General features: G+C 47.2%; 1 protein-coding gene across 1 annotated transcript; it reads right to left on the bottom strand.

The window, feature by feature from the left end:
- Nucleotides 1–1,008: 1,008 nt before the first annotated feature.
- CSTA (cystatin A) lies at nt 1,009–13,769 on the bottom strand. Its single transcript, XM_040339172.1, has 3 exons — nt 13,615–13,769; nt 3,123–3,224; nt 1,009–1,220 (listed from the first exon to the last, which is right to left on the bottom strand). Exons 1-3 carry the CDS (start codon nt 13,681–13,683, stop codon nt 1,080–1,082), a joined length of 312 nt encoding a protein of 103 aa, XP_040195106.1. The 5' UTR covers nt 13,684–13,769; the 3' UTR covers nt 1,009–1,079.
- Nucleotides 13,770–15,014: the final 1,245 nt, after the last annotated feature.

The raw sequence follows: 15,014 nt of genomic DNA on the forward strand, positions 1-15,014 counted from the left end.
CGGCGTATCGATCGAGTAATCCCTTTTATAGGGAGACTCGATCGATGACGTCACACCTACAGCCACACCCCCCTACAGTTGTAAACACACACTAGGTGAAACATAACCCCTTCATCGCCCCCTGTGGTTAACTCCCAAACTGCAACTGTCATTTTCACAATAAACAATGCAATTTAAATGCATTTTTTGCTGTGAAAATGACAATGGTCCCAAAAATGTGTCAAAATTGTCCGAAGTGTCCGCCATAATGTCGCAGTCACGAAAAAAATCGCTGATCGCCGCCATTAGTAGTAAAAAAAAAAAAAATCATAAAAATGCAATAAAACTATCCCCTATTTTGTAAACGCTATAAATTTTGCGCAAACCAACCGATAAACGCTTATTGCGATTTTTTTTACCAAAAATATGTAGAAGAATACGTATCAGCCTAAACTGAGGGAAAAAAATGATTTTTTTTAATATATTTTTGGGGGATATTTATTATAACAAAAAGTAAAAAATATAGAATTTTTTTCAAAATTGTCGCTCTATTTTTGTTTATAGCGCAAAAAATAAAAACTGCAGAGGTGATCAAATACCACCAAAAGAAAGCTCTATTTGTGGGAAAAAAGGACGCCAATTTTGTTTGGGTGCCACGTCGCACGACCGCGCAATTGTCAGTTAAAGCGACGCAGTGCCGAATCGCAAAAAGGGGGTAAAATGCTTCCCGGGCTGAAGGACTTGAGATCGGACACCGGAGCTGTATACATATAATCAACCTCCAAAATACACTCCATGACAGTTCTCCCGACACTGCAATGGGAGGAAAAGACAGAAGCGACTTGCAGTAGCAATTTTTTTTTCGTATATTGCAAAGATTGCTAGAAAGGGTGCGTTGCCATGCGCAGAGGGTTCATCCCGTATCGGACCCCCCCCCCTAGTGCTATGAGCACTTTTGTTTCTGCACCCTCCATGGTGGAAATGATACTTCTTATCAAATACAATAATAAATGACAACAACACATCATCTGATTTTATAGCATTTATTATGTCGTCAAATAATAAGTAAAAGTGGCGGCAGAGAGCTGCGTCCGGATTGGTCAGTCGCTGGGTTCAAAGTGGACGATGTGGTCCTCTCTGGTCTTGCCCACCTGGAAGGCGGTGAGGCTCATCTCCTCCTGGTAACACGGGAGCTTCTTGTAGATCCGCAGATGTACATACTGATTATCTCCTATGTGAGTCTGAGAAGGAGAAACACACAACCGTCATCAATACTGTTCAGTGGAAACTTGGATTTTGAGCATAATCCGTTCCAGGAGAATGCTTGTAATCCAAAGCACTCGCATATCAAAGAGAGTTTCCCCATAGAAGTCAATGGAAACAAAGATAATTCGCTCCATGTTGACTTCTATTGCATGCAATACCGCATGTGGCCAGATGTGGGGGGGCGCCGGAGAGACTTGGAAATACTCGGAGATCGTTTGGCTGCACTGAGAAACTGATTATTTCTGAAAATCTCTGAATGGCTCCGAGTGTCACGGCCCCCCGCACCTCTGGCCAAATGCGGTACTGCACACCGCAGAGGCTTGAATCCTGCTCGCGAAAACACTCGCAAACCGAGTCAGGATTTTTTTTAACCAGTTAAGGACCGCCGCACGACTATTTACGTCAGCAGAATGGCACGGCTGGGCACATAGACGTACAGGTTTGCCCAGCCGTGGGTCGCGAGAGCGCGACCCGGTCCTGTCCTCCGTGACCGCGCCCGTGGACCCGATCGCCGCCGGTGTCCCGAGATTGGGGTCACAGAGAGGAAGAACAGGGAGAGGTAAGTGTAAACAAACCTTCCCCCTTCACCTGTCCGCCATAATGTCGCAGTCACGAAAAAAAAAAAACGCTGATCGCCGCCATTAGTAGTAAAAAAAAAAAAAAATATTAATAAAAATGCTATAAAACTATCCCCTATTTTGTAGACGCTATAAATTTTGCGCAAACCAATCAATATACGCTTATTGCGATTTTTGTTACCAAAAATAGGTAGAAGAATACGTATCGGCCTAAACTGAGGAAAAAATAAAAAATGTATATCTTTTTTTTGGGGATATTTATTATAGCAAAAAGTAAAAAATATTACTTTGTTTTTAAAATTGTCGCTCTATTTTTGTTTATAGCGCATATTGGTCCGGGTCTTAAGTGGTTAATAATTGCTCGTATTGCAAAACGCTCGTTAACTGCGTTACTTGCAATCCGAGTTCCACTGTAACTGCGTCTGATTTCAAATAAAGTGAACCTGTCACTCTTAAATTTAAGAAGTAAAAGTCTTGCTGATGAATAGCTATGAGAAGGTGTCCACTATCCCCCCCGTGCCCCTTCGATCTAAATTTTTTACTAGAGGCTTAAAGAGCAAACATTAATAGCCAGATTCACAAATAGTTACATCGGCGTATCAGTAGATACGCCAACGTAACTCGGAATCTGCGCCGTCGTAAGTTTAAGTGTATTCTCAAGCGTAAGCGCGCGCAATTTAAATGATCCCGTAGGGGGCGGGAATCATTTAAATTAGGCGTGTTCCCGCGCCGAGCGTAGGGCGCATGCTCCGTCGGGAAACTTTCCCGACGTGCATTGCGGTAAATGACGTCGCAAGGATGTCATTTGCTTCAAAGTGAACGTGAATGGCATCCAGCGCCATTCACGATTCACTTACGCAAACAACGTAAATTTCAAATTTCGCGACGCGGGAACGACGGGTATACTTTAGCATTGGCTGCCCCTGCTTTTAGCATGGGCAGCCTTACGCAAAAACCGCCATACGAAAACGACGTAAACTGCGTACGCAGGGCTCGCGTAACGTTGTGAATCGGCGTTAGTATGCAATTTGCATACTATACGCTGACCACAACGGGAAGGCCACCTAGCGGCCAACGTAAGAATGCAGCCTAAGATATGAGGGCATAAGAGCCTTATGACACGTATATCTTAGGCTGCAGTCGGCGTAACGAGCTCTCTGAATCAGGAGAAGTCGTTACGCCGGGGCAAGTAAGCAATTGCGCTGCGTAACTATGGTTACGCAGGCGCAATTGCTCTTTGAATCTGGGCCAATAAGTACCACAGCTCAGCTTCTTCTCCTCTGAGGCTTCCTCCATTACCTTAATGAAGTAATTTGTTCCGGCAACAAGCTGAGTCTTGAATTCAATGGCTTCGAAAGTCCCGAAATTCTTCCCGGATTTCTGCTGCACCTCCGCTTTGAACTGGAAGAGAAGAGACACTGATGAGCGCCCCAATATGGTCTTCTACCTCATTGGGGGGTGCGTTTATAAAAAGAATAAACATAGCGGTTCATGGAAACTGCATGTAAGTTGATTCAGTGTGAATGGGACAAATCGAATGTTCTCAGGTTATATTCTCTAAAGATTAAATGTTATTCATAAAAATAAAAAAAAATATGTGTGAATGGGAAATATTCTACAATGTGGCCACTAGATGGCGTTGCATATTATACGGTTTTGAGAGAAACACGTTATCCAGGAGGACCAGGAAACTGATGCATGCACTGTCACTGCTCACCATCGTCGTGGCCTCCTCAAATGGTGACAGGACATCTTTGATCAGTAGCCACTGGCGTGGCAAAAAAAAAGCCAAGCTCCCCTGACCCTGTCCTGGTGCCATACTCACACGGGTACTCATTGATGGCCCTCTGCTGCGTGTGCAGCCGCTGCAGCATTGCCAACGTTGAGTTCCAACTGGTGGGCATGTCACAGATTAGACAGTTCTTGGGCGGGTTGCATTCCTTTTGAAGGTCAGCTAGCCGAGCACTGGCATTATATGACCGGTGGAAATGCCCACAGACTTTCCTGGCCTGCCTCAGGAGATCCTGTAAGCCTGGATGCCTGCCCAAGAACCGCTGCACCACCAAATTCAGGACATGAGCCAAACAGGGAACATGGGTCAAGTGTCCACTGTCGGAGGGCAGAGAGGAGGTTGGTGCCATTGTCGCAAACCACCATTCCTGGCTGAAGCTGGCGTGGCGTCAACCACCTCTCAGCCTGCCCCTGCAGAGCTGACAGAATCTCTGCCCCAGTGTGGCTCCTGTGAATGAATGAATGAGAAACTTATATAGCGCAGCACATGCGAACTTAATCGGCTCTGGGCGCTTGTTGTTCCTGTCTCTTTTGATATCAAAAGAGATGAGTTTTGATCTTTTTCCTGAAGGCTAAGTGGTTCTTCTCCAACCGAATGCTGGTTGGTAAAGCGTTCCATAGTCTGGGACCTTGGACCGCGAATCTTCTTTCTCCTTTGGACTTGTAGTTGGCTTTCGGTATCTGTAGTAGATTTTGATCGGTAGATCGCAGAACGCGATTGGAGTTGTGAGCTTTTATTTTTTCGTTAGATAAAGGGGAGCCTTCCCATGGATACATCTATGCGTTAGACAGAGTGCTTTAAAGACAATTCTGTCTTTTACTGGCAACCAATGAAGGGATCTCAGTGAAGGTGAGATTGATTCCCAGGGCTTTTTCCCAGTCACAAGTCTAGCGCCCGTATTTTGAACGACTTGCAGACGGGCGATTTGGTACTTTGGGAGTCCGAGGTAAAGGGCATTTGCATAATCCAGTCTGGAGTTTACAATTGATCCCACCACGACCGCTATGTCTTCTTTGGGAATGAAAAGAGTAAGTCTGCGTAGTAGGCGCAGCAGATGGTGAGAACCGCTGACTACTGACCCTTTTTTTGCGTCCATTGTCATGTAGGAGTCGAAGATGACCCCGAGACTTTTGACTTTGGCGCTAGGGGTGATGATTTTGCCCAGAATGGGCGGGGGGGGTCCAAGTTGTTGCTAGTTGATTCATACGCTTGGCGTGAAACAGGAGAAGTTCTGTTTTCGCTCCGTTGAGTTTAAGATAACTCTTTGTCATCCAGTTCTCTATCAAAAATAGGCATGTCTCTAGATTGAGGTGGTGATCCTTTCTATTGCAAATGCGGAAATACAGTTGTGCGTCATCTGAATATGAGTGATAAAGCATTGTTTGGCTGCTGATGATTTCAAAAAGAGGACGAAGATAGATGTTGAATAACACCGGAGACAGAGGCGATCCTTGAGGGACTCCGCGCGATAATGTGCGTTTCTCAGAGGTGAAAGGTCCTAACTTCACTGTTTGCGATCGGTTTTCCAAAAAAGAGGAGAACCAAGATAAATCACCTTCTGCGACTTTGGCTACTTCAGCTAGCCGAGTCAATAAAAGCTTGTGGTCTACTGTGTCAAAAGCTGCGCTTAGGTCTAACAGAACCAGAAGACAAGATTCTCCTTCGTCTGCGGCCTCGAGAACGTCGTCCCATATTTTGAGCAATGCTGTTTCCGTCCCGTGTCCTTGACGGAAACCCGATTGAAAATGATCAAGTAGGTTGTGGGTATCTAGATGCTGTTGCAGCTGTTGTACCACTACTTTTTCCAATACCTTTGAGAGTACATTTAGGCCTGTTATGGGACGGCGGTGGAGTGGGTCCTTGGGGTCTAGTGTGGGTTTCTTCAAGATGGGTTGGATTATGCCCTCTTTCAACTTGGAGGGCACTATGCCTTCTTTGAAAGATTGGTTTATAAGCTGCGTGATACAGTAGGAGGTGCCAGGATGTCGGCACATTCCTTCAGCAGTTTAGTGGGGATGATATCATTCGGTGCTGTGCCGTTACACAAAGCATCAATGATGTTCTTTGTGGCATGGATAGAGATGGGTTCCAGCGTGAACTTACCTGATTGTGGTGAATTGTTGTGGGTATTGTGTGAATAATTGCGGGGGGAGTGGAGGGGAGTATTGTTTTGCTGAATGCCTTCTCGGATTTCCCCGATTTTATTAATGAAGTAATCCGATAAATCGTAAAATTCTTGGGTATCAGAATTGGGGACTTGAAGACATCCTGGATTCATGGTCTGAGTGACCAGCTTGAAGAGTTCGCGGGGGCGGTTGAGGGCTTTGAAAATTTCTTTGTGGTATTTTCTTGTTATTGCTTTGTAGATGGAGAGGTTTTCCTCTGAAGTGCTTCTTTTCCAGGCGGCTTCCGCCCTTCTGCGCTCTTGCTTCAGTAACGCCAGTTGGTTTTTGAACCAGCTGGAGGTATTTTTCCGGATGCAGGTTTTACGTTTCGGCGCTATTAAGTCAGCGCACTGTAATAGGGCTGCGTTTATGGCATCCAGTGTTTCTTCGGCCGTTTGATGCGACTGAATTGTTTTTATTTTTCCCCTTAACGTGGTTTTGAAGAGTTCCGAGTGGAGCTTCTTCTGACATCTAGTCCAGTGTGTTGTCACTGGTTTTGATGTTTTTGTTAAGGAAGGGATTTCCGAAATAATGAATTTAATTGCATGGTGATCAGTCCATGGCAACAGTTCATTTTCCAAGATTTTCATTTCCAGATCTTGTCTGAAAATAAGATCTAGTGTGTGACCTGAAGCATGTGTGGGCCCACATACTAGTTGTTGTAGCCCTAATCCTTCCAGATGGTCAATACAGGCGTCGGCAACGGGGTTTGTGGGGAGTTGGCCCAGTGGTTGAAGTCCCTGAGCAGCAAAAAGGTGTTTGCCGTTAAGGGTATAGGTGAAAATAAAGTCCGTCAATGATAGTAAAAGCTGTGATTTTGGACCCAGTGGTCTATAGCAGAGTAGAATCCGGACGGTCTGCTGGGGATTTGTTTGCAGTTGTAGAGTAAGGGTTTCCATGAATGGAAGGGGGTTTTGAAGGACTGGTTTGGTGATTGCAAGATGAATCTTATGGATCACCGCCAGGCCTCCTCCTCTTTGCCCTATTCTGTTTTCGGTTATAATACGATAGTTTTCTGGCACCAGTTCTCCTAAAATGGCGTTACAGTCGGCTGTGAGCCAGCTCTCTGTAATAAAGAGGTAGTCTAAATCGTATTGTAGAATGAAATCATGGATTTCTAGTCGGTGTTTTACTGCCGATCTTGTGTTGATCAGCGCACATGATATGGGTTTAAGCTGCGGTGAATGGCGGAGATTTTTGATAGTCGATCGTTGATCAATTCTCAATAGTCGCTCAATTATTAGGGCTTTTTTGGTGATGGCTGGCAATATTGCGGCAAATCGCCTCAGATCCCAAATGGTTTCTGCAGAATATTGCAGATTAACCATGGTCGCGAAACACCAGGGGGGAGGGAGGGGGAGGATTTACGAGGATTAACTGAATCCTCTATCCTGACTTGGTCCAGAGGAAGGCAAAAAAAACCTGGCCGTGCTGTGCCAATATGCTATGACAGGGAAAAAAATTCCCTCCTGACCCCTTGAGAGGCGATCGGGCGAACCCTGGATCAAGTTCTAATAGTATTGAGAAGGGGAGAGTGGGGCTGGGTGTAGCAAGATGGCCGCCGATCAGGCAGTAGGGGCCAGGCTGGGGGCTATCAGATTGAGTGGATCGGTGCTGCTGGGGAGGACAGGATCGATAGCAGGGAGAAGAAGGTACTCTTCAGGGGTAGGGGGGGGGCGTTACTGGGCCGTTTGGGCAGTTAGGTGAAGGTTGCCGGGGGAGTGGAAACAGCGCGCCGCTAGGCCGCGGATGAAGCCGCGGCCTTTCCTAGATTGCGGCTGCCGCGATTCTTCACAGGACGGCGCGGACGCCCGAAAAGGCGGAAATTGAGCTGGAGAGGTGGCAGAGGGATGCCTGGAGTAGGGGTGGTGGTGTGGGGGTACAGGAGAGGGATGTCTCTGTGGAGCAGGGGAAGCCAGATGGGGGAGTCTATCTGGGCGGAAAGCCACGGCTTATCCTTAAAAGGATGGCCGCAACTCGCCCCTGGACCGGACCGAGGGCAGGAAGGTGGACAGCGATCGGGTAAACACAGGGGCTTACCAGTGAGGAAGGAGCTTGGTCTGTTGGAGGGGGGCCCAAAGGGAGGAGAATTGGGCTGCTAATCCTGGGAGCTGGAGTTGTTTCGTGTGGCCCGGAGCAAAGGCAGCTGTCCAAGATCCTTGGTCTTGGAGGAAAAAAACCACCTGCCTGCCTAGCTGTCTGCTCGGAGGGAGTGTGCGAGGAGGATGAGTCGCTGGAGGTCAGGTGAGCGGAGCTCTCAGGCACACGTCCGTCTGATAGACCAATGTGCCTGCTGACTGTCTACAGGACTCGCTCGCTCTGTCACCTAAGCACACCAGCTCTAGCACCGCATGGCATCTTTTTGCCTGAGTGGATATGTAGCCCCTTATATCCTCTCGCATACATTTTATCCTCTCACACACAGCCCACATACATTGTATGCTCTCACACACACAGCCCACATACATTGTATCCTCTCACACACAGCACACATACATTGTATCCCCTCACACACAGCACACATACATTGTATCCTCTCACACACATACATTGTATCCTCTCACACACATACATTGTATCCCCTCACACACATACATTGTATCCCCTCACACACAGCCCACATACATTGTATCCCCTCACACACAGCCCACGTACATTGTATCCCCTCACACACAGCACACATACATTGTATCCTCTCACACACAGCACACATACATTGTATCCCCTCACATATAGCACACATACATTGTATCCCCTCACACACAGCACACATACATTGTATCCTCTCACACACAGCACACATACATTGTATCCCCTCACATATAGCACACATACATTGTATCCCCTCACACACAGCACACATACATTGTATCCTCTCACACACAGCCCACATACATTGTATCCCCTCACACACAGCCCACATACATTGTATCCTCTCACACACAGCCCACATACATTGTATCCCCTCACACACAGCCCACATATATTGTATCCTCTCACACACATACATTGTATCCTCTCACACACAGCCCACATACATTGTATCCCCTTACACACAGCCCACATACATTGTATCCCCTCACACACAGCACACATACATTGTATCCCCTCACACAGCACACATACATTGTATCCTCTCACACACACAGCACACATACATTGTATCCTCTCACACACACAGCACACATACATTGTATCCCCTCACACACAGCCCACATACATTGTATCCTCTCACACACACAGCACACATACATTGTATCCCCTCACACACAGCCCACATACATTGTATCCTCTCACACACAGCACACATACATTGTATCCTCTCACACACAGCACACATACATTGTATCCTCTCACACACAGCACACATACATTGTATCCCCTCACACACAGCCCACATACATTGTATCCTCTCACACACAGCCCACATACATTGTATCCTCTCACACACATACATTGTATCCTCTCACACACAGCCCACATACATTGTATCCCCTCACACACAGCCCACATACATTGTATCCTCTCACACACATACATTGTATCCCCTCACACACAGCCCACATACATTGTATCCCCTCACACACAGCCCACATATATTGTATCCCCTCACACACAGCACACATACATTGTATCCCCTCACACACAGCCCACATACATTGTATCCTCTCACACACAGCCCACATACATTGTATCCTCTCACACACATACATTGTATCCTCTCACACACATACATTGTATCCCCTCACACACAGCCCACATACATTGTATCCCCTCACACACACAGCGCACATACATTGTATCCCCTCACACACACACAGCACACATACATTGTATCCTCTCACACACAGCCCACATACATTGTATCCTCTCACACACAGCGCACATACATTGTATCCCCTCACACACACAGCCCACATACATTGTATCCTCTCACACACAGCCCACATACATTGTATCCTTCTCACACACAGCACACATACATTGTATCCTTCTCACACACACACATACATTGTATCCCCTCACATACATTGTATCCTTCTCACACACAGCACGCATACATTGTATCCCCTCACACACACACAGCATACATACATACATTGTATCCTTTTCACACACAGCACACATACATTGTATCCTCTCACACACATACATTGTATCCCCTCACACACAGCATGCATACATTGTATCCCCTCACACACACAGCACACATACATTGTATTCTCTCACACACAGCACACATACATTGTATCCCCTCACACACAGCCCACATACATTGTATCCTCCTCACACACAGCACACATACATTGTATCCCCTCACACACAACCCACATACATTGTATCCTCTCACACACAGCCCACATACATTGTATCCTTCTCACACACAGCACACATACATTGTATCCTCTCACAGATACATTGTATCCCCTCACATACAGCCCACATACATTGTATCCTCCTCACACACACACACAGCACACATACATTGTATCCTCCTCACACACACAGCATGCATACATTGTATCCCCTCACACACAGCACACATACATTGTATCCTCTCACACACACAGCCCACATACATTGTATCCCCTCACACACACAGCACACATACATTGTATCCCCTCACACACACACACACACACAGCACACATACATTGTATCCTCTCACACACAGCACACCTACATTGTAACCCCTCACACACATACATTGTATCCTCTCACACACAGCCCACATACATTGTATCCTCTCACACACATACATTGTATCCTCTCACACACATACATTGTATCCTCTCACACACAGCCCACATACATTGTATCCTCTCACACACAGCACACATACATTGTATCCCATCACACACAGCCCACATACATTGTATCCCCTCACACACAGCACACATACATTGTATCCTCTCACACACATACATTGTATCCTCTCACACACAGCACACATACATTGTATCCCCTCACACACAGCCCACATACATTGTATCCTCTCACACACATACATTGTATCCTCTCACACACAGCACACATACATTGTATCCTCTCACACACAGCACACATACATTGTATCCTCTCACACACAGCACACATACATTGTATCCCATCACACACAGCCCACATACATTGTATCCCCTCACACACAGCACACATACATTGTATCCTCTCACACACATACATTGTATCCTCTCACACACAGCACACATACATTGTATCCCCTCACACACAGCCCACATACATTGTATCCTCTCACACACATACATTGTATCCTCTCACACACAGCACACATACATTGTATCCTCTCACACACAGCACACATACATTGTATCCTCTCACACACAGCACACATACATTGTAACCCCTCACACACAGCACACATACATTGTAACCCCTCACACACAGCACACATACATTGTAACCGCTCACACACAGCACACATACATTGTAACCCCTCACACACAGCACACATACATTGTAACCCCTCACACACAGCATACATACATTGTATCCCCTCACACACAGCACACATACATTGTAACCCCTCACACACAGCACACATACATTGTAACCCCTCACACACAGCATACATACATTGTATCCTCTCACACACACACAGCATACATACATTGTATCCCCCCCCACACACACAGCACACATACATTGTATCCCCTCACACACAGCATACATACATTGTATCCTCACACACACAGCCCACATACATTGTATCCCCTCACACACAGCATACATACATTGTATCCCCTCACACACATACATTGTAACTAGGGTTGTCCCGATACTGATACTAGTATCGGTACCGATTCCGAGTATTTGCGGGAGTACTCGTACTCCCGCAAATACCCCCGATATCGAAATAGAATACTCCCCCCCCCCCCCCCCCCCGCCGCCGCCGCCGCCGCCGCATCCCCGCTTGGTTAATACGGGCGGGGAACATTACAGCATTCATTTGAATAGCTGTAGTCTTTCCCGCCGCGCATAGACACTCCCCCTTGCTCGGGTGAACTGTCCAATCCCGAGCAAGGGGGAGTATCTATACGCAGCGCGGCACGAAAGACTACAGCTATTCAAATGAAAGTTGTAATGTTCCCCGCCCGTATTAACCAAGCGGGGATGCGGCGCGGCAGCATGTAAGGTAAGGGGGACATGGCTGCATATATGGGGGGGACATGGCTGGATATGGGGAGGACATGGCTGGATATGGGGGGGGACATGGCTGCATATGGGGGGGACATGGCTGCATATGGGGAGGACATGGCTGCATATGGGGGGGGACATGGCTGCATATGGGGGGGGGGACATGTCTGCATATGGGGGGACATGGCTGCATATGGGGGGGACATGGCTGCATATGGGGGGACATGGCTGGATATGGGGGGGACATGGCTGCATATATGGGGGGGACATGGCTGCATATATGGGGGGGACATGGCTGCATATATGGGGGAGGACATGGCTGCATATGTGGGGGGACATGGCTGCATTTGTGGGGGGACATGGCTGCATTTGTGGGGGGACATTGCTGCATTTGGGGACACATTTAAAAAAAAGTATCGGTATTCGGTATCGGCGAGTACTTGAAAAAAAGTATCGGTACTTGTACTCGGTCCTAAAAAAGTGGTATCGGGACAACCCTAATTGTAACCCCTCACACACAGCCCACATACATTGTATCCTCTCACACACACAGCACACATACATTATATCCTCTCACACACATACATTGTATCCCCTCACACACAGCCCACATACATTGTATCCCCTCACACACAGCCCACATACATTGTATCCTCTCACACACAGCATACATACATTGTATCCTCTCACACACATACATTATATCCTCTCACACACATACATTGTACCCCCTCACACATACATTGTATCCTCTCACACACAGCACACATACATTGTATCCTCTCACACACAGCACACATACATTGTATCCTCTCACACACATACATTGTATCCCTTCACACACAGCACACATACATTGTATCCCCTCACATATAGCACACATACATTGTATCCTCTCACACACATACATTATATCCTCTCACACACATACATTGTACCCCCTCACACATACATTGTATCCTCTCACACACAGCACACATACATTGTATCCTCTCACACACAGCACACATACATTGTATCCTCTCACACACATACATTGTATCCCTTCACACACAGCACACATACATTGTATCCCCTCACACACACAGCCCACATACATTGTATCCTCTCACACACATACATTGTATCCCCTCACACACACAGCACACATACATTGTATCCTTCTCACACACACATACATTGTATTCCTTCTCACACACAGCATACATACATTGTATCCTTCTCACACACACATACATTGTATTCCTTCTCACACACAGCATACATACATTGTATCCTTCTCACACACACATACATTGTATTCCTTCTCACACACAGCATACATACATTGTATCCTTCTCACACACACATACATTGTATTCCTTCTCACACACAGCACACATACATTGTATTCCTTCTCACACACAGCACACATACATTGTATCCCCTCACACACACACAGCACACATACATTGTATCCTTCTCACACACAGCACACATACATTGTATCCCCTCACACACAGCACACATACATTGTATCCCCTCACACACATACATTGTATCCTCTCTCTCTCTCTCACACACACATTGTATCCTCTCACCCTGTCATGTGACCCTCACACTCCTCTCTATGGCAGAGATGAGGAATGTTATCCCCCCCCCTTGGACAATCATCACACAGCACTCCCTGCCGCCTCACCTGATCACAGATCTCCTGCACCTCCGGGGTGGCTGGTTTCACACCCCCTAGACCCCCGACCATCGGCATTATTGGCTCCGTCCGAGCTGCTCTCCCTTCACTGTACAGTCAGACTGTAGAGAGGCGGACTGTACCAAGACTTCCTGGGGGAGTTACCATATGTCAGGAGACAGGCTCAACCCAGTGTCATGTAACCTCTTCAGCTCCAGACCTTTTCTGACACTTTTTGATCACATGTAACCATCAGCATTTTTTACTAGAATATTTGTTACAACCCCCAAACATTATATATTTTCTATAAAGCAGAGGCCATAGAGAATAAATTGGTGAGCGTTGCAACATTTTATGTCACGCAGTATTCGTGCAGCGGTTTTTCAAACGCAATTATTTTGGAAAAAATACACTTTTTTGCGTTTTAATGCACACAAACACAATACATAACCTATTTTTTTGTAAGGTATAAAAGATAATGTTACGTCGAGTAAGTAGATACCAAACAGGTCATGTTTGCATGCATTTGCCTTTCCGCGCAAGCACGGGGGATGGGGGCACGTCCAGGACAGCGCCCCCTGTATGTGAATGTGTGATCTCCCTTCCTCCAGGACAGCCCCCCCCCCCTGTATGTGAATGTGTGATCTCCCCTCCTCCAGGACAGCACCCCCTGTATGTGAATATGTGACCTCCCTTCTTTCAGGACAGCGCCCCCTGTATGTGAGACCTCCCTTCCTCCAGGACAGCGCCCCCTGTATGTGAATGTCTGATCTCCCCTCCTCCAGGACAGCGCCCCCTGTATGTGAATGTCTGATCTCCCCTCCTCCAGGACAGCGCCCCCTGTATGTGAATGTGTGACCTCCCTTCCTCCAGGACAGCGCCCCCTGTATGTGAATGTGTGATCTCCCCTCCTCCAGGACAGCGCCCCCTGTATGTGAAGGTCTGATCTCCTCTCCTCCAGGACAGCGCCCCCTGTATGTGAATGTGTGACCTCCCTTCCTCCAGGACAGCGCCCCCTGTATGTGAATGTGTGATCTCCCCTCCGTATGTTAATGTGTGACCTCCCTTCCTCCAGGACAGCACCCCCTGTATGTGACCTCCCTTACTCCTGAACAGCACCCCCTGTATGTGAATGTGTGATCTCCCCTCCTCCAGGACAGCGCCCCCTTTATGTGAATGTGTGATCTCCCCTCCTCCAGGACAGCGCCCCCTGTATGTGAATGTGTGATCTCCCCTCCTCCAGGACAGCGCCCCCTGTATGTTAATGTGTGACCTCCCTTCCTCCAGGACAGCCCCCCCCCCTGTATGTGAATATGTGACCTCCCTTCCTCCAGGACAGCGCCCCCTGTATGTTAATGTCTGATCTCCCCTCCTCCAGGACAGCGCCCCCTGTATGTTAATGTCTGATC

This window comes from Rana temporaria, chromosome 2 (assembly GCF_905171775.1).
Source record: "Rana temporaria chromosome 2, aRanTem1.1, whole genome shotgun sequence".
Lineage (NCBI taxonomy): Eukaryota > Metazoa > Chordata > Amphibia > Anura > Ranidae > Rana > Rana temporaria.